The sequence below is a fragment of the Phocoena sinus genome, chromosome 10 (genome assembly GCF_008692025.1).
Source record: "Phocoena sinus isolate mPhoSin1 chromosome 10, mPhoSin1.pri, whole genome shotgun sequence".
Classification (NCBI taxonomy): domain Eukaryota; kingdom Metazoa; phylum Chordata; class Mammalia; order Artiodactyla; family Phocoenidae; genus Phocoena; species Phocoena sinus.
Genome location: NC_045772.1, coordinates 18,338,972 through 18,357,595, shown reverse-complemented (window position 1 = coordinate 18,357,595; position 18,624 = coordinate 18,338,972). Strand labels below are relative to the sequence as shown.

At 45.9% G+C, this 18,624-nt stretch overlaps 1 protein-coding gene across 3 annotated transcripts in view; it reads right to left on the bottom strand.

Annotated features, from left to right (window-relative positions):
- The window catches only part of NT5DC3 (5'-nucleotidase domain containing 3), a 55,423-nt gene that overhangs the window by 20,392 nt on the left and 16,407 nt on the right, over window positions 1-18,624 (bottom strand). For 2 of the 3 annotated variants that reach the window (XM_032646040.1, XM_032646041.1), the window contains exons 2-9: window positions 16,393-16,577; window positions 10,411-10,485; window positions 9,901-9,956; window positions 4,427-4,517; window positions 3,344-3,481; window positions 1,543-1,603; window positions 1,016-1,118; window positions 770-871 (exon numbers count right to left, since the gene is read on the bottom strand). In XM_032646040.1, coding sequence (XP_032501931.1) covers window positions 770-871; window positions 1,016-1,118; window positions 1,543-1,603; window positions 3,344-3,481; window positions 4,427-4,517; window positions 9,901-9,956; window positions 10,411-10,485; window positions 16,393-16,577 — 811 coding nt within the window. Of the gene's footprint in view, window positions 1-769; window positions 872-1,015; window positions 1,119-1,542; window positions 1,604-3,343; window positions 3,482-4,426; window positions 4,518-9,900; window positions 9,957-10,410; window positions 10,486-13,375; window positions 13,579-16,392; window positions 16,578-18,624 lie in introns of those variants that run through there. The other variant, XM_032646042.1, reaches the window with a different exon arrangement.

Below are 18,624 nucleotides of genomic sequence, written 5' to 3'. Positions count from 1 at the left end.
GAGGGAAAGGCTGCATGGTTACCCACTGCAGAACAGAGAAATGTGGGTAAAAGTGTTTCAAAAGTAGGTCACTGTTATACAAATACGAATTATTTTTATAATCCTAGTGCAGTTACTCTCAACACTACTGACATTTGGGGGGATGACTCTTGGTGAACCGGTCTGCCCCGCACGTTAAATCACCTTTTAGGACCCCCGACCCTCAGTCACAAAACGCGAAGAGCACACCCCTGTCACCTTCACAACCCAAACCTTCCCATTCCTCTATTGCTCAAGGATTCTGCGGCAGAAAGACTTTAAGTTTTGGTCTAGATTTACTCCACTTGATACAAAACCTGTACTGCAGAGAAGTTCTGCAAAATCTAAGTGCAATTGTCAGTGAACCATTTAGAGCTCTATTTAAAGACATACCCACCAGGTGGTTTGCTGTTGCTGTTTTGTTATGCTTCACAAGGCATCTGCATCGAGAGATCTAATTTACTATGTGATGCTAAGTTTGGAATTTTCATTGTTGTCAATTGTTCTCTTAAAGCCTGACTCAGAGGACTGAAGTAGCCCGAACTGAACTGAGAACCGTTTCAAGAGGTGTCAGCTGTCTGCTACGTACTCATCCCACCTTCCTTGCAATTACTTGCTAGAAGGTTAAAAATCAAAAGCTATGATGTTAGATGCTTGTGATTTTCCAACTGGATTTCACCAAGACACATTACGTAAGTATTCGCAGCAGCAAATGAATAAAATCTAGTCCCTAAAAAGACAAGACACTTACCTCCGCTTATCATTAAAGAAGTTTGGCTTCTCCGCCTGAACAATGACCACATCAAACAGGTCCCTCCAGTCTTTTCCAACAATATACCTCATCCCTTTGTCCCTAGAACAATATTTCAGCCAGGTTAGTCTAACACTGCAGGGATTAACTATTCTTGCAACTTTTTCTTTCGAATTTCCAGCTATCAAAATACAGGGAATACAGGAAGTGAACCAGAAAGTAGCCAGGAATCACAGAAGAACTTACACAAAGCTACTGGGGCTATTGGTGATGAGAAACATCTTCTTGCCGTGATCAGCCAGTTTGGCCAACACTGCACGGGTCTGCTCAGGGTAGCAGATGTACTTTTCTAAAGAGCAAGAGAAAAATGCACACAGAGTTTCAGGGTGAAGTCAGTCAATCTGCAAGCACTTCCTAAATGGGGTCCAGCACTGTCTAGGGCACTTGAGGGGAGAAAAGCCTTCAGAAAGCTTGGTTCGAGGCAGTATATCGGTACCCGGTGCATCAGTAACCAACACCCTGCCTCTTCAGTCTAAGTGGAAAAACCTAAGTGGCTGCAGCTACCAGCTCCTCTCCTTTCCAGTCAGGATTATGTCAAGTTCTGAGACAAAGGGGAGGGAGACATCTAAGGCGCCAGGATGCAAGGTCCCTGCACTGCACTCAGAAGAGGTACTACAGCCCCTGCTCAGCACCTGGAGTGAGAGTAAAATGCCTGCGTAATTACATAGCAAAGGGAAAGGCTGATCTTCACGATAACGTCGTCCGGTACATACCAATATCTGCTTCAATTGCTCTGTACATGATTCCTTTGGTGTGCACGTCCCGAATTGAATCCTGTCAAAAGATACGTTTTTAATCAGTCAGAGTATAACTGAGACAGTCTGAGTAAGAGGCCAAGCGAAATGCCCTTCAGGATAATGTCTGTCTGCAGAAGCCTGGCAACCTAAGCACTAAATGAAATCTAAATTCTGGTCCATTTATCACAGGTGGCCCCTGGGAAGAAACTTAAGTTGCCATGGTGATAGCAGCAGTTTCCAGTGCAATTTTCAAAAAAGCCACTTGGAGGAGGTAATTTGTATGAAAAATTCTGAATAAAGTCCCACAGGATAAACAGTCATTTATATGCAGTATCACGATCAAATAATTCCAGGTCATCTGAACAAAAGGGAATTATTGCTCTTTTCATCTTTGCACCCTTCCCTGGACCCCAGCAGCAGGTTCTGTTGGGCAGAGAACAATGATAGGATCCTCCTCTCTTCAGTGCTACCAAAGAGGCAAGGAACTGTCCAGGATCTTGGAACTCGGGCAGAGATGTGGTCCAGCCGGCAGACGTGAGGAAAAGCCACTGGCAGGTGTCATGCCTGGCAGGTCTCAGAGCACAGCCCCGCTCTCAGGTAGCTCTAAGCGAGTCCACTACATAGATGGGCACTCCTGGAGGCACATGGAAACTTTCTGGAGTCTGTAGCAGGGGACTGGACTGAAGAAAAACTGGGCCACAAGCCTTAGAAAATTGGTAGGTGCTTAACGTCGGGAATGAGCACCTCTGGACTGTAAACTCAACCTCACTTATCTTCCACCACAGGCCTGTTTCAACTGCGCATCGGCAGAAGGCAGTGGTTAAGAGCAAGCCGGAGCCCAGCCTCCTGGCCTGAAATGCAGGCTCTGCTACTTACTAGCTGGATGTCCTTGGGCAAGTTACTCAACCTCTCTGTGCCTCAATTTCTCTATCTGTAAAAGGAAGGTGATAAGAGCTCAGGGCATTCTTCTGAGGATTTAATTAGTTAATGCACAAAGCATTCAGAAAAATAGTGCCTGGAACACAGTAAACTCTACATGTGTGTTCACTATTAGTGGTAGTAATACTTCATAGTAAAAACTGAACTTTCTAGTAAACATCTTTCCTCATGAATACTAAGGGTTACATAACTACCAGTGATTCTTAAAGATGAAGTATTTGTGTGAGCAAAACAGAGAACCAAAACTAAATATTTAAATTTAGTTCAAATAACACCAGACTGATATTGAGAAACTGTTCATTCATCCGGTATCTTCTTAAAACCCATGATTCAGGGCAGTCAATACTTAAAATTAGTCATGAACACATAATAAAAACACTGTAGTATGTACATATGGATCTTTTAAAAATACAGATATTTAAATAATAGATGCTTAGAAATATGTATTAAAAGTATATATTAAATAAGCAATATATAAACATATTTTTAAGTGCTGAAAAAAGTTCAGGCAGCTTAAAGAATATATCTATAGACACATGTGAATATGAATGTAAATTAAAATACATAAACACAAAGTCATGTAAATGATGTGTGTATGTACGCACATGGAAATCCAGATAGCAAGTACCCTCTTCTTTTAACAACCAATTCGACTCACTTCCAATTCTCCTAACATAACATCTTTCTTAGGATTTTTCAGGGTTAAACCACAAATAAAAGAGATCCCAAGCAAAGGATGATTTCAAAGACCCAGCCGACAGGGGAGGCCAGGGATTCTGTTACTTCTGCTGAGCAGCTAGAAGAGCTGCAGCGTCATGGCACCCCACGTCCACACCACCTTGACGTCTTTGTACAGGTGCACGGGCTCATAGTCAATGTTGTTCTTCAGAAAGTACTCGTTCACACAGGACAGCAGGGTCATCTCGGGCAGGGAGAAGATGTCCATGAACTGCTTCATGGTGTTTCCGTGGGAACTCTGCAGGCAGGGAGGAAGGCTTCAGCACGGGAGCCAACACCACAGTAGACTTTACATTCACCCAGGGGATTCTGGTCGTCAACATCTGGCTCCCTCCCCACAAGGAAAGGAAAATTCTAATAATGGAAAAGTAAAAACATTCACCTTGTTTCTTGTCATTCACAGCAGAGCTGACGTCTCACTCTAAGTGTAAGTGGGATTTCCAAGGAAATGCCCTGATTCCCCCCCAAAAGTCTAACCACCCTTCCCCTCCCTCTCCTTTGGCTCCATCCATCTTAAAGCTCACACGCTTTCATCACACACAGAGGAAAGCCAGCAAATTGATTCTTGCCCATGGAATGGCATAAAAAGCCACTAACTCTCCTAAATTTGAGCACCACAGCCCACATGGGAGTTTGGAAAAAAGCCTTTCTCTGAACACCTGTGATTTATAAGACTAAGTTTACCAGCTGATTGGACATCTTCACTGCATTTTGATCATGCAAATAAGAGCGCATCTAATAGTACAAGAAGCAGAAATTCGGAGAGCAAAGAGGACCACAAAAGTTAGAAAAGCAGAGGTTTCCCTTTGGCACAAAGTGACGTGCTGCCCTTAATCTCAGGGGAGGCAACAGCTGCTGTACAATAGCCCCCAGTGACTTAATCCAGAAAGTGGGGACACACACGGGGAGATGGTGGCAAGCGAGGGGGTACAAGGAAGGTATACAGAGCCTTCACCAGGTAGGGGGGAAAGGGCTGAGAAAGGAGAAGCATGGAAGAACCCAGGAGAGACCCTAACATACCCATCTCTCTCAAATCGAGGGTCTCTCAAAACACAACCCCAAATGTCCTTGCTGATTCCCTATAAGCAGAGAGCCTAGTAGGTCAAGATCCTAAAGTTACCAGGCCACGTTTCGAGAAGGAAAAAGACAGGCTGCTTGAATTAAATAAATAATTTCTCGTTACCTTCCCATAAAAGTCGCTCATCTGTTCCAAAGGCACGTGGGAGCCCTCGTACATTTCAATGACTTCCTCGTCAGGGACGACGCTGAGGCCTCTGGGAAAATCACAGGCGGCAGTGATTTTGATCAGTGAAATAATGACTCCATTATTTGTTCTTAATTCTCTCAATGTTTTTGCATTCGCAAAGTTACTGGAGAATAACTGGCTCAGTAAGCATACAGCACTCTCAATAATAAAAATACAGCCGTGGTAAAACAGATGACTTTGTGGCATTAAGACTAGGGAGTTAACGCAAAAGATTATGGAACCTGTGTTCAGAAAAAACTGTCACACATTTACACACACATTTAACTGCCTGTAACACAGGCAGTTAGCATCAGCTAGAGAGAGCAACAGTTCTCAGACCTCTGACAACTGCTGGCATTTTTCAACTGAAACGCAAGACGCTGCCGTCACAAAGAGGCAGGAGGTGCCACCGGTAGCTGCTATAAATAACAGGCATGCTGCTGCTACTATCACTACTACCATTCTACTGGTAATGAGAGCAGGAAAAATAATAGCTAATACCACATGGCCCCTGCTGAATGCCAGAAATGAATTCCACGTACTCATTCACTTAATTCGCAGCAATCTTAGGAGGGAGGCACTATTATTCTTCCCATTTTCCGGCAGAAGCCACCAAGGCACAGAAAGGTCACAGACCTTGCCCAAGGTCACCAAAGTAGAAAGCGGTGGGTCAGGACTGGGTCTCAGGCTCTTCAACCACCACGTCACACGGCTTCCCTCAACAAGGTACATGGCCTCCTCATGACCTGCTTTGGGGTGAGTCTTGGGGTTTTTTTTTTTTTTAATGTTTTTAATACATTAGGGAGAGAGAGGCTGGTCTGTCCCCATCATCCTCCTGCCCTCTGATACCCTACCTTAAGAAGGTGGGCGCTGAGGCAGAAAAAGTCATACACCAGGCTCCAGTGGACTATACCACGTCAGGATGCCTGACACCACCTCCGGGAGGAAGGACCCCAAATGCTGCAACACGCTGAAGGCCAGTTGCCCCATGTGTAAAAAGTCAAGGTAACATCCCCCATCTGCCTGCTCTGTCCCCCACCCCCTGCTCTAGAGGAGGAGGCAGCTGAGACACACACACCAATGGTGAGGAAACCACAGAGTGAACGATGGAGACACCAGTTACTAATACACACAGGTTGCTTATCACACTTGGCCAATATTAAACTACGTATAAAACATAATTTACACGTGACGTGTAACTTTAATGGAGATATCACTTCAGCCTCTTTCCTCCATTCTCTACCCTTATCTTAATTTTAAAAATAGCCAAGGGGATTCATTGATATTTTGCTTCTGATCTTGATTAACCTGAAACAACTACTGGCCTCTGAAAACAAAAGAGCACTGGACTTCCCTTTATCTTTGCTCCAGAAATCAGATAAGACACTGGGACTAAACCAGATCATTCTAGACAGTGACCTTGGAAGACAGCTCTGGCTACCGCGGCAGCAGTCAGCAGTGAACACCCCTAAGGCTCTGACACCTAGAAAGGGAATAGACAAAGTAAAGGGATTCTGCCGGGGGAGTTATTTTTCTGTCCCCACCCTAGGGGCTGCCTGGTCCTTCGGAAGCCACTGCCAGCTCTAAGACACGTTCACGGGCCCGTGGCCACAAGAGCTGCATCTTTAAGGCCCACGTAGCCAAATGCCAGCTCAAAACATGCAGACAGAGCAGCACACAGACCTGCCGCACCCGAATGCGGCCTGAACCAGCACTGAAATCAGAATAAAACTCTACGTGGCCCTGTGTGCATCAGAGAGATAGAAAGGGTAGGAGCACAGACCTGAAAGAGTCTGCCCCGGGTTCAAATCCCAGCTCCCTCACCTGCTGGGGGGATGACCTAGACCAGGAACAAGTAATTTAACCTCTTTGGGTGTCAGTGTCATTTTTTAAAAGGGGGGCGGCGGCCATAGCAGTACCCACCTCCTGGTGGTACCTACTGAGAAGATTAAATGAGTTGCTATAAACAGAACGGCACCCGGTATATGGTAAGTACTATCCAAGTTCTGCTGCTGTGACTACGATGGGAACAATCCTAGCTTTTCACAAGGTTCCCAGTGAAAATCTGAAAACATGGGTATGAAACAGGACTACGGCGGGGAGCCAGCCCGCCCCTTGGCCCAGCGGCGCTCAGACACACAGCCCACACACAGTGGGAAAGCCGGCCCGATGCAGCGACCCTGCGGGGATCAGAGAGGGACAAGGCTGAGACACAAGCACTCTTCCCCGCCATCTGCTCATTCGTTACCCCTCTGGAGGGCAGAGAGGAGAGAAGTGACATTTTTGCCTGCCTATGCTGTTCCAAGCATGCTCTAGTCCAAATGACCGGCCGCCCTGGAGGTGGGTGCTGGAATCATGCCCATTTTACAGAGGAGTAAACACCAAGGCTTTGAGCAGGTCGATAACTGGCTCGAGGCCGCACACACGTGAGCAGTGGGGCTGGGGTTCACACTCAGGAAGTGGGACTCCAGAGCCACACACGCACCCCTGCTGCTTTGGCTACCACACTCCCTCTCAGCCCCGAGGCCCCAGCGACCTTCCCAGGACCTCAACCTGAGCACTCCTTCCCCTTTAAATGTCTCGGAAGCTCCTCCAGCCTAGCCCTGTCCACACCCCTAATGCAACGGATGATTTATCCACAAAAGAAGGAACAAGATAATTAGGAGCCACAGGATGGGGCGGACCACAGGAGAGGAAGACCCTGTCAGGCTGAGAGGGTGAGGAGAGGCCTCAACACCAGTCAGCCATGCAGAAGGATGGGTGAGATTTCAAGAAGCAGAGGAGAAGGAAAACCACATCCTGGGAGAACACCAGCCTGAACAGATGCCGAGCAGTGCGAAAGGAGAACTCGGAGGAAAGGAATGTTTGTGTTGTTGCACCTGCCCGGCATCCGCTCCCTGAGACTGGCTGAAACTGCTGGGAAGAGAAACTCCCCTTCCCCCCTTGACCTGGAGCTGGGGCTGGAAGCCTGGTACTGCCAGGGGTCACCACGCGGAGGGGCCTGCTGTGAGCTAAGCCGGAGAGAAGGAACGCCAAGAGACGGAAAGAGTACTGACAACAACTACCTGGCCCCCTGGAGCCAGCTACACCTGCAACAAGCTCTGTCCCTAGACTACACAACTAGTGAGCCCAAACTGGGGTTTTTTAAAAGCCAGTTTGAGTTGGGTGTCAGTCACTTGCCACCAAGAGTCTTAACCAATCCAGGAAGTAAAGGAGGTGTGTATGGCAGAAGAGGAAGCTAAGGGTTTTAGAGAAGGTTGATGGAAAATTTAAGAGATCTGGGCTGTATCCTTCAGACAGTGGGGAGCCATCCAGGATTTCAGAAGAGAGAGGGGTTGTTGAAGGCAATGCTTTAGGTAGATCAGTCTAGCAACTACGTCCAGGATGGACTGCACTGCAGAACACCACAGAGCCCAGGAGAGATGGGATAAGCGACTGAGTCCAGGAGCAGAGGGTAGAAACATAATTGGAGGGACAGATTTGAAAGATCTGCCGAGGACTTCCAGTTAACCCTCATACATTCAGAAATGCCTGCTGTACACAGGCCAAGAGCACAGACTCTGGAGCCAGACTGTCTGGGTCTGAATTCTACTTGTGTGTGGCCTTGGGCAAGTTACCTATTAACATCTCTGGGACCAATAATAGTACCTACCTTATAAGATTATTTGGAAGATCATATGAGCTAACTCAAAACCTTTATGGCAGTATCCGCCTCACTGCAAAACTCAATATTTGTTAGTTGCTATTTATTATTACTAATATTATTATTCTCGTCACCACCACCACCTCTTCTCCCTCTTGAAACACCATTAAAATGACAGCAAAAGAACAAACTGCTCAAAATCAAAGGAAATGAGTGCAAAGACACCAGCAGATAAGACATTTCAACATGGTTTTGGAAAACAAACAGTTGGTGAGAAGGAGGCACCTGACTGAGCAACATTGAGAACGGGGCCTGCAAGGGGACACCAACGAGAGGAACTGATGAACGAACACAGATCCCCAGAATCAGCCGTATCCAGCGCCAAGAAGCTACTGGAGGATGTGCTCCAGCAAAATGAGGCAGTAAAGCCAGAAAGAGGAAGAGGTGGGAACCAGGAAACAAGGAAAGTAGCAAATGGAAGTCCCAGAATGAACAATCAGAGTAGATGAGAGCAGGAGGAGGTAGTCAAAAAAAAAAGTAACTGAGACATTATGTAACACACGTGAATTGTGAGGAAATAAGTAGATGCTGGATATCTGTGACGGAACATTAAGGAAAAAACTAGAGATACCTAGCTAGAAAACTAAGCAAATAAAAAATAAGGTTATTAGTAAACCTAAAAACCAAGCACTGTAAAAGAAGACGATCTCAGTGCGCTACTTGGCTTAAGAATGAACAAGACCTACAGAGTCATAATGCAAACGGTGAAACAATCAGAGAGAGATCTCAACAGGGTTAGGAGGATGAGGCTGGAGAAGCGGGTGCGTGCACAGGAGAGCCAACTCCTCAGCCCTCACAGCAGGGACAATGTCCAGAATTAATACATTAGGAAACAGAAGTGTAAGCACATTTAGAAACAGAAAGACAAATACCAAATATATACGTAAATACAAACCACACTCCTAAATCCCACCCACAAATTTAAGAATTAGAAAAGGCAAAACCCTTCATTTCAAAGTTACAAAGATTTCTCACTGAGCTCAGTACTTCTACTAATTCTATCAATAATAAACAGGAGGGCTTCCCTGGTGGCGCAGTGGTTGAGAGTCCGCCTGCCGACGCAGGGGACACGGGTTCGTGCCCCAGTTTGGGAAGATCCCACATGCCGCGGAGCGGCTGGGCCCGTGAGCCACGGCCGCTGGGCCTGCGCGTCCGGAGCCTGTGCTCCGCAACGGGAGAGGCCACAACAGTGAGTGAGAGGCCCGCGTACCGCAAAAAAATAAATAATAAATAAATAAACAGGAGGAAAATGGTCTTAATATCCAAACTGCTCAATTACCATGGTGGGAACAACCACCTGTCCCCACCATCCCTCCACATCCACACCTCTGCAGGACCCGCACTCAGGTGGCCACCATCGCCTCTGGAGAGCCCGTCCTCCCCAGAGTCCTCCAAAGTGCTCCATAATGGCTGAGCACACGTCCATCATCACCTGGGTCACCGTGGACTGCACTCACTGGTCTACCTGTGTGGCTTCCAACCTACATACCGAGCTCCTTGAAGACATCCTCGCAAGCCAAACCATTAGCATCTAACATGGTAGTGGCCTGATCAATGTTCCTGAAGGAGGGAGGGAGTGGGGGAATGAGTGAATGATTCACAGGTACACACACTGCAGCCCTCCCATCACTAAACACTCAGGGGGTCTTGAAACCCAAAGCCACATGGTTACTTCGGGTAAATTACATTAACTTCCTCTCACGCTTACCTGTAGACAGTTCCCAGCTGTATGTAATGAAAAGCATCGATCTTCATCAAGACTGCCTTCAAAAACACAAGCACACACACAGGTAAATGACGCACAAGAATTTGCATATTTAATGAAAATGCCAGGTGTCATCATAAATCCTATCAACATCAAGTTGTCTTAAACAAAGAAGCAGCCTGTATGTTTCTGAAAGGTTTGCTTGCCGAGTTCCTCATTAAGGAAATGGCCTGTCTGCAAAAAAAGGTATGATAACCACCTTGTCCTCATAATGTTGAAAATGAATGACTATTGGAAATAAGCAAGTATCTCCCAGTGGCTAAATGCATTCATGCTCTTCCAATACAGTCTCCTGAAAAAGACTTCATCCAAAGATGTTTTGGATAATTTAGTTCTTCAGCCCCAAAGAACAAAATTTAAAATCAATTTACACGTTCAGCAAAGAAAAGCATCAAGAGTACATTTGACTCCCGAGCACGTGTAACTGTAGAAAAGGATGAGAATTCAACCTACCCGCTGCACGTCATAATGCAGTCCACGGATTGCAAAGTTTGGGTCATACTCATACTTCCTGATTTCCACGGGGTACTAAGAAGGAAGAAAGGAACCGGTTTTAGCTAGTGACGTACTAAGTTCAAGACAGCATCCACACTTGGCCCCTGTACGAAGGCTGAGACGGCTCGTGCACTTGGGTGGGAAGCTGGGGTCAGAAGGGACAGGCCACAGCTTGCCCTCTGCTTCCAGACCAAGCGCTGCCAGGCCACGGAGCACCCCTTCTGCCCTACTTCTCTGGCCTTAACTCTCCCCTGTCCTCAGCTGCAGGGACCCCTCAGCCGTCGGTACAGCCTTCCTCCCACTCGGGCCAGAGACACCCTCTCTCGGCACCCGGCTCCCGGGTACAGCTCCAACCCTGGTTCAGAACACACGGCCTGGCTCCCCTGCTATTTCCTAATCATTAACCTGTCCCGCCTACTACACAAAAGTCCCAATCCCCTCCTTATCCACTGCACCCGGCATCCAAGTCCTTCCCTCTCTCCCGAGATCTCAGAATTGGAACACCAGTTACCTCGCTGGTAGCACCGACGTACCGAGCACACTGTCTGCTGCTCGGCACAGCTGGCCCCACCATGCCCATTTGACAGATGGGACCTCAGAGGCTCCGGGTGAAACAAGCTGGCCTGGGCCACACAGCATGGAGCGTGGTGAGGCGGGGGGTCAGGCTCTCCCCACTGCCCCTGCCCTCAGAGCATGCACCCGCGGGCCAGAATATCGACTTCTGAGACTAGGGAGGCCGTGTCCCCAGGATCTCCCAATCACGATGCGAACCGCTTACGTAAAAAACCTACACAACTGTCAACGGGCACAGGAAACCCCTCTACATGGCTGCACAGCTACCTCCCAGTGCACGGCCAGGGTCACGCGTGTGCAAGAACATCTCCTGGAACCACCAGGCTGACCCGCGTGCGGCAAGTTTCCCGGCCAAGCTGCCCAAAGCGCTGAGTCAAATGTCACATTCGGGCTCATTTATCTAACACCTGCCACGTGTGCCAAGGAATCACTCAGTGCTATCTCCCTCCTGCGCAGAAGGGTATAGAGACAGAGTTCTCCAAAATCCACACAAAACATGAAGCCAAGGCAAAATGACCTGCATCAGGCGATTCCACACCAAGCACTATACACTCTCACTTAACAGTGGAATCCAATGAATACGTCAAGTATTTACTGAGCGCGTACTTTGTGCCAGGGCCTAGGAGTGTGGCAGTGAACAAAACTGACACTGTCAGGACTTCCCTGGCGGACCAGTGGTTAAGACTCCACGTTTCCACTGCAGGGGGCCCGGGTTCGATCCCTGGTTGGGGAACTAAGATCCCGCATGTCACGGGGCGCAGCTAAAAAAACCAAAAAAAACAACTGACACCGCCTCTGCCCCTAAGAAGTTTCCATTCTGTGGTGGGCAGGCGAACCACAAACATATCAACACATGGTACAGTGCCTCACAGTGATAAGTACTACAGAAAGAATGCAGTACAAGGGTTCAGAGATCTAGGAAAAAAAAAAAAAAAAAAAATGAGAAGCAAGGCTTCGGGTTGCCCGGAGTCAGGCGGGAGGTCCCACCAGAGGAACTGGCAGGTGCAGGGGCCCGAAGGTTCAAGGAGCAGCGAGGCAGCTGGAGCAGAGCGAGGGCAGGGGGAGAGGACAGGAGGCTGGTGAGGAAGCCTGGAGCCCAGGAGCACTAGAGGCCTCTGCTGTCACTCCAAGTGTGATGGGAAGGCTCGAGGGGGCCTTGAGTCCAGGACCGAGATGACTCACGTCTGAAGGTTCACTCTCGCTGCCGAATGGAGAACAGACTAAGGGGCAAGAACAGAAGCCAGGAGACCAGTCAGGGGGCTACCGCACCATCGGGCGGGAGGTGATGGCGGCTTGGACCAGGGTGCAGGCAGCGGGGGAGGGGAGAAATGGACAGAGGCAGGCAGGACACATTCTGAAGGAGTGAAAAGAGAGCTCACAGCTGTAGAGACTGACTTCCTCCCAAACGGTACAGTATGCGAAGGGAGGTAAGAGTAATTTTGTAGTGGAGAGACCTGGCAAACACTGCCTTAGCCGGATGGTCAAGGCCAGCATCGTCGGTGGTAAGTCATGTTGACAGGATGTGGTGAGAATGGAACTCTACCTCCATGGTCTTCCTCCCCAGATCCACAAGCCCAGTCTAACCATGAGAAAACAGGGGACAACGCCCAAGAGAAGGGCATGCTAAAATGTACTGACCAGGACTCTTCACAACCATCAAAGTCAACGACGGGTCACCAAAAACAAGGAACTTGTAAGAAACTGTCAGAGCCAAGAGAAACCTAAGGAGACGTGACACCTAAATGCAATGTGGTGTCCTGGACGGGATCCTGGACCAGGAAAAGGACGTGAGGTAAAAACTAAGGAAACCTGAAGCAAGTACAGACTTCCATCAATAACAATTCATTAATATCAGTTCCTCAGCTGTGATAAGTGCACCGAGGTAATGTAAAATGTTAACATTAGGGGAAACCAGTCATGGGGTGTACTCTCTGTATTACCTTTGCAACTTTTCTGTAAACCTAATACTCTTCTAAAAGGAAAAGTTTATTATAAAAAAAGAGACAGCATGTGCTGAGAGATCGGAGGTGGAACAGAGGCGAACTGAGGGGTAGAGGCTGGTGTTAGGCTTTGGATTTGAAAAACCGGGTGAACGTCGGTAACCATTAATAATCAGGAACACTGATGAGGGTGCAAATCTGGGAGGTGAAATTAAGAACTCTTCTAACTCTGTCTTTCTATCCCTTGGGGCAGACGTACCGAATGAAAATACAGATACAGTTATTACCCAATATTTATTTCAATTTTTGTAAAAACTTATTCTCGTGAAAAAAAAAAGAGAAAGGGTAATTACGAAAGGGGTGGAACATTTACATTTGCTTTTGGGGAAGATGCTAAATTGCAAACTTACTGCTCTATTACTATGCATCTCAAAAGCAGATGTCTTTCATCTCCACAAGTACTTTTAGACTTTGGCAGGAAAAAATGGCACCAAACTCAATGCTTCCAACAGCGTCATGGAAGAATTATTTTCCAATCCAAAACAAGAGAAAAACCTGCGTTACTCTATTAATATGCTTGATATAATTAGTGTTAGGACATACTTCTTTTATCAAAGCAACAAACAGACATAATGGGAATGAAATAAGTATCTTAAATCTAGAAGCTTTTCTAATCATAATGATTGTACCTTTTTCCCATCTATTTCATCTCCCTTTTCTCTCCAAAGTTCATAAATTTTTAATCGTCATGAATATTTTATTTTCATATGAACAACAAACCCACAGGGTAAAAGAAAAGGTGTTATTAATCCCACGAAAGGCAACGTGAACAAACAAGAGAGCATCTCCACCTTGGAAATACACAAATCTAAGTTCAAATTCTGATTCTGCCTCCAGTGGTCTTGTGGCCTCGAACTACTAGCTGAACTCCATAAGCCTCTGTAATACAGAGTGAATATCCATTTGCAGGGCTGTCATGCAGATCAGAAATAACAGTAGTAATAGCTAACCTGTACTGAGTGTATTCTATGTGCCAGGCATTTTACAGAAATTAACTCCTTTAATTATCACAATAACATGTGAGAAAAGTACTGTGCCCATTTCATAGAGGAAGAAACTGAGGCTCAGAGACATTAGGTCAGTTACTCGAGATTACCTAAGAAATAAGTGGTAAAAGCCAGGATTCAAACTCCAGCAGTCAGGCTCCAGAACCCATGCTTTCGGCACTAAGCAGACCACCAACAGTTGGTGCTGTTAGTATAATGAGCTTCGTTTTGTAAGTGGCATCAGTCACAGCAAACGTTGCAGATGACCTGGGATTAGAATGCCAGCACCAGTGCAAGAGCCCTTCCGCTCGCTCTCCAATGGGGTGGTGGGGAGATGGGATAAGCCGCCATATAGGAGGGCAAGAGCAGGACCACCTTGCCCTTATCCTGCTTCCATCCTCAAAGTGAAGGGAAAGGACCGTGGGTTAGACCAAAGAGAAGAGAGCCTCTTGAACAAATGGAGAAATGCAGCTGGATGGCAAGTGGCTAGATGGGTTTACATCTGATCAAGTGGCCATAACTAAAGAAAGCTCGGTGGCTGAAGGGAATGTTATTTTTGGCAAGTGCCATTTCTGCATTTTGAATAAGGACAAATGAGTTTCTTAGTAAAGCCACTGATAACCAAAAGCTGAGGGGATCAGGAGATACACTGCACCAAACGGTGAGGATCCAAACAGCATTTATAAAGGTACGACACGCAGAACCAGGAAGGTGATGGGCTCCCTCTGCTCCACACTGGTCAGACCCCACCTGCAGTAACATCTTTAGTTCAGAGCCTCACGTTTGAGAGGGATAAACCAGAGCACACACAGGGAGGGAGGGAGACCGAGACGACGAAAAGACGAGAAAAGACGCCAAACGAGAATGGTCGGAAAAACTAAGAATGATCCAACAGGTCAAAGAAGTCTTAGAGGGCATAATGGTCCCTATAACACCCAGCCCATTACTCAAAGAGTCAAGTATAAAGCATCAGTTTTCATGATTTAGGTTTCTAGGTTACTCACACCCAACCTCCCCCACCCCCAGCCCACCTCTGTGGATAAACTCCTTCCAGATTCCACTGAAATATCACCTCCTTCGTTGTTTCCCCAATTCCCTCGGGCAGAGAAAGTCGTTCCAACCATCCTCTGCACACGCCTAGCTCTCTGTTCAGATGTCTGTAGGGCTCCACCAGGCAGAGGCTTCCTAATTTACCTGCCTACAGGATGGACTCCCCCACTAGACGGTTGGTTCTCCAAGGACAGCACCTGTATCCTACTCACCTTCATCCTCCCTGCTTCTATGACAGAGCTTAGCACAGAAGAAGACTGAGTAAAGGGAGAATGAACACGTGAAGGGATGAATGAAGAGGAGGGATCAGTGGTAAAAGCTGCATGAAGGCAGAACTGTTCAACCCGTGGAAGAATCTCCCCAAATTCAGAACACCTGCACTCCAGGCACACTCCTCGGGATGCTGTCAGGGGTTCTCAAAGGGGACTGGTCCAGACGACCTCTGAGGATGCTTCTCATCCCGGCTCCTGAAACATGTACTCAAACTAGACTAGAGGAAACCACGTTTGGTTTTGAGTGTTTTTCTTCCTTCCTTATTATAAGCTCTCAACAACACTACACATCAAAAGACAGTCAACTATTCTTTAAGAACACGATTCCGTTCAGTGATGAGAGGAAAACATTGCCCATGATTTCAAGAATTCCTTCCAACCAGAACTCAACAGTCTGCCACCGCATCAGGCTCTGGGAGAACCTACGTCACTGCTCCCTGAGAAAGGAGAGGGCAAACGTCCGTGGCTGAATCTCCACTAATGAGTAACCTGGGACAGTCTCTTTGTCAGAGACATCTAAAGATTCTTTATTAAACAAACAACTATCTTCCAGGTACAAAGTTTCAGTTAGGCAAGATAAATGAGTTCTGGAGATCTATTATATAGCATAGTACCTACAGCTAACAACATTGTATTGTATACTCAAAATTTGCTAAGTGGGTAGATCTTATGTTAAGCGTTCTTACCACACACACACACACACACACACACAAATAACAATAATGATAATAAAGGGGACAGGAGGAAACTTTGGGAGGCGATGGATAGTTTATGACCTTGATGATGGTTTCACACACTTATCCTGAACCTCAGCAAGTTATACACATTAAATACATATAGCCTTTCACATGTCAATCATATCTCAATAAAGTGGTTTTTTTAAAAAAAACTATCTTCCAGATGGAGTCATTTGGAACGGAACCAAATCTACTCATTCATTCAGCAACAATTTCCTAAGGGATGTCTATTGCGCCAGGCACGAGGCCAGGTCAGCTCACTGCTAGTCTTCAAACGCCAAAGGGCAAGGGGAGGAGGTCTGTGATGTCCCCATGCTCTTACCCTGTGTTCGTTGATGAGAAGGTCCCGAGCGGCATTAAATATGAGGGTGTGGAGGTGCTTGGAATAAAACACCAAGGTGTAATCATAATCAAAGCCATAGATTTCAATGTCCGACAGGCTCATCTCATTGTTTGAGAAGATGGCATCTGGATTCAACAAGTTGCTCATAATTGAAGGAACCAATTCTAGAAGTAAAGGGAAAAAAATACGTTATACCCTATGATAAATAAAGGTTAGTATGATTTCGAAACGAAATGAGTAAATTAAAGTGCAAGTGTGATTAGCCTTCCCTTGAAAACATTACGCTAAGTGAAAGAAGCCAGTCACGAAGGACCACATATTGTATGATTCAATTTATAGGCTATGTCTCGACTAGGCAAATCCACTGAGTCAGAAAGTATCAATAGACTGGTGGTTGCCTAGAACTGGCGGATGGGGAGAAAGGGAATGACTGCTAATGGGCATAGAATTTCTTTTGGGGGTGATGAAAATGTTCTAAAATTGATTGTGGTGATGGCTGAACAGTTGTTTTGATTACACTAAAACCCACTGAATGGGAAACTTTAAGTGGGTGAATTGTATGGTATGTACATAACATCCTAATAAGACTGTTATAAAAAAAATATTTGCTTCAACATCACGAAAAGATTTGTTTTTGTTTAAAAAAGAATACACGCCAGTTAGAGATTTTAGAAGATAGAGAAACATGTAGATAATTAAATATCACCCACTGTAACATCACCCAGAAAAAAACTACTAACATTTCCTGTATTTGCCGCCCATATTGTTCTGTGTATGTAGTCTACATAGTTGACCTCACACGACATACACAGCTTTGTGCTCCACTCTAAATTTAATTTCCTATCATAATGTGTTCCATCATTACAGACTTTCTAAGAATATAAATTTAAATCATCATATAGGGCTTCCCTGGTGGCACAGTGGTTAAGAATCCACCTGCCAATGCAGGGGACGTGGGTTTGAGCCATGGTCCGGGAGGATCCCACATGCCGTGGAGCAACTGAGCCCGTGCGCCACAACTACCGAGCCTGCACTCTAGAGCCCGCAAGCCACAACTACTGAGCCCGCACGCCTAGAGCCCGTGTTCCACAAGAGAAGCCACCGCAAAGAGAAGCCCGCGCACCGCAACGAAGAGTAGCCCCCGCTCGCCGCAACTAGAGAAAGCCCATGGGCAGCAACGAAGACCCGACACCGCCAAAAATAAATAAATAAACTAATTTTTTTTAAAAACCCATTATATAAGATTCTGGTATACTGTGCCACATCAACCTTTTACTCTATGTTACACACTTAGGTATTTTTCCTGTTTAAAAAAGAAAAAAAAAAGCATTAAGTACCTTCAGATGTTCATCTTTGCCTTTCAGATGATTTCCTTCAGATGGTTTGTTAGAAATGTGATTATCCCCAGGATACCATCAGGGTCCCCTGGATCCTATGTTAGTTTTGAGCTTCTTTTTTGAGCAGTTCTGACTATTTGTGAGGATTGCTATTTTCATGATTTTTATTCTTTCTTGGAGGTTTTCCAAAAACTCATCCTACCTTACAACTTCCATGAGCCCACTGGATCCTTTTAAAAATCTAAGATGCAATATGGGAGGTCAGTGATCTTAGTTTCCAACATCTTGAAACATTTTGCTATTTTATCATTGTAGGCATTATTTCATCATTATCTAGCAATTATTCTCACCTATGATTTTAAAAAAAGACTAAATAAAGCAAGCAGGATATGACAGGAGATTGCCCAAGATGTTGCAATAGTGAAACACCATCGCTACAATGTCATCCTTCAGCTTCCTCATTGCCCTGCCCGAACTATCACATCATTTTCAGGAAGGTATATCAAAGAAGTCTGAAGATACCATCTCTGCAGTCATTTCTTTAGCTTTCATGGAACACAGTTGAGAATTCATAATTTTCTATTTTCCAGCATAAAACTGACAGAAGACATTTCACAATTATTAGATGAGTCAGAAGATGAATGCTAAGAGGTAGAAGGCAGCTCTCTAAAGTCAGGTAATGACAGAGATTGCACGATATATTTCTAAAGACAAAAAGGAAGTACAATATTCTCAACCAGTCATTTCACAGGTAGTCACTTAACACAAAGAATCTCATCGTGCAACATTTTGCAGCAAGAACAAAGACCGTCCCATTTTGCTAAGAGGATATGTAACAGCATTCTCTCACCTTTTATGATGTTTGTGCCCCAAA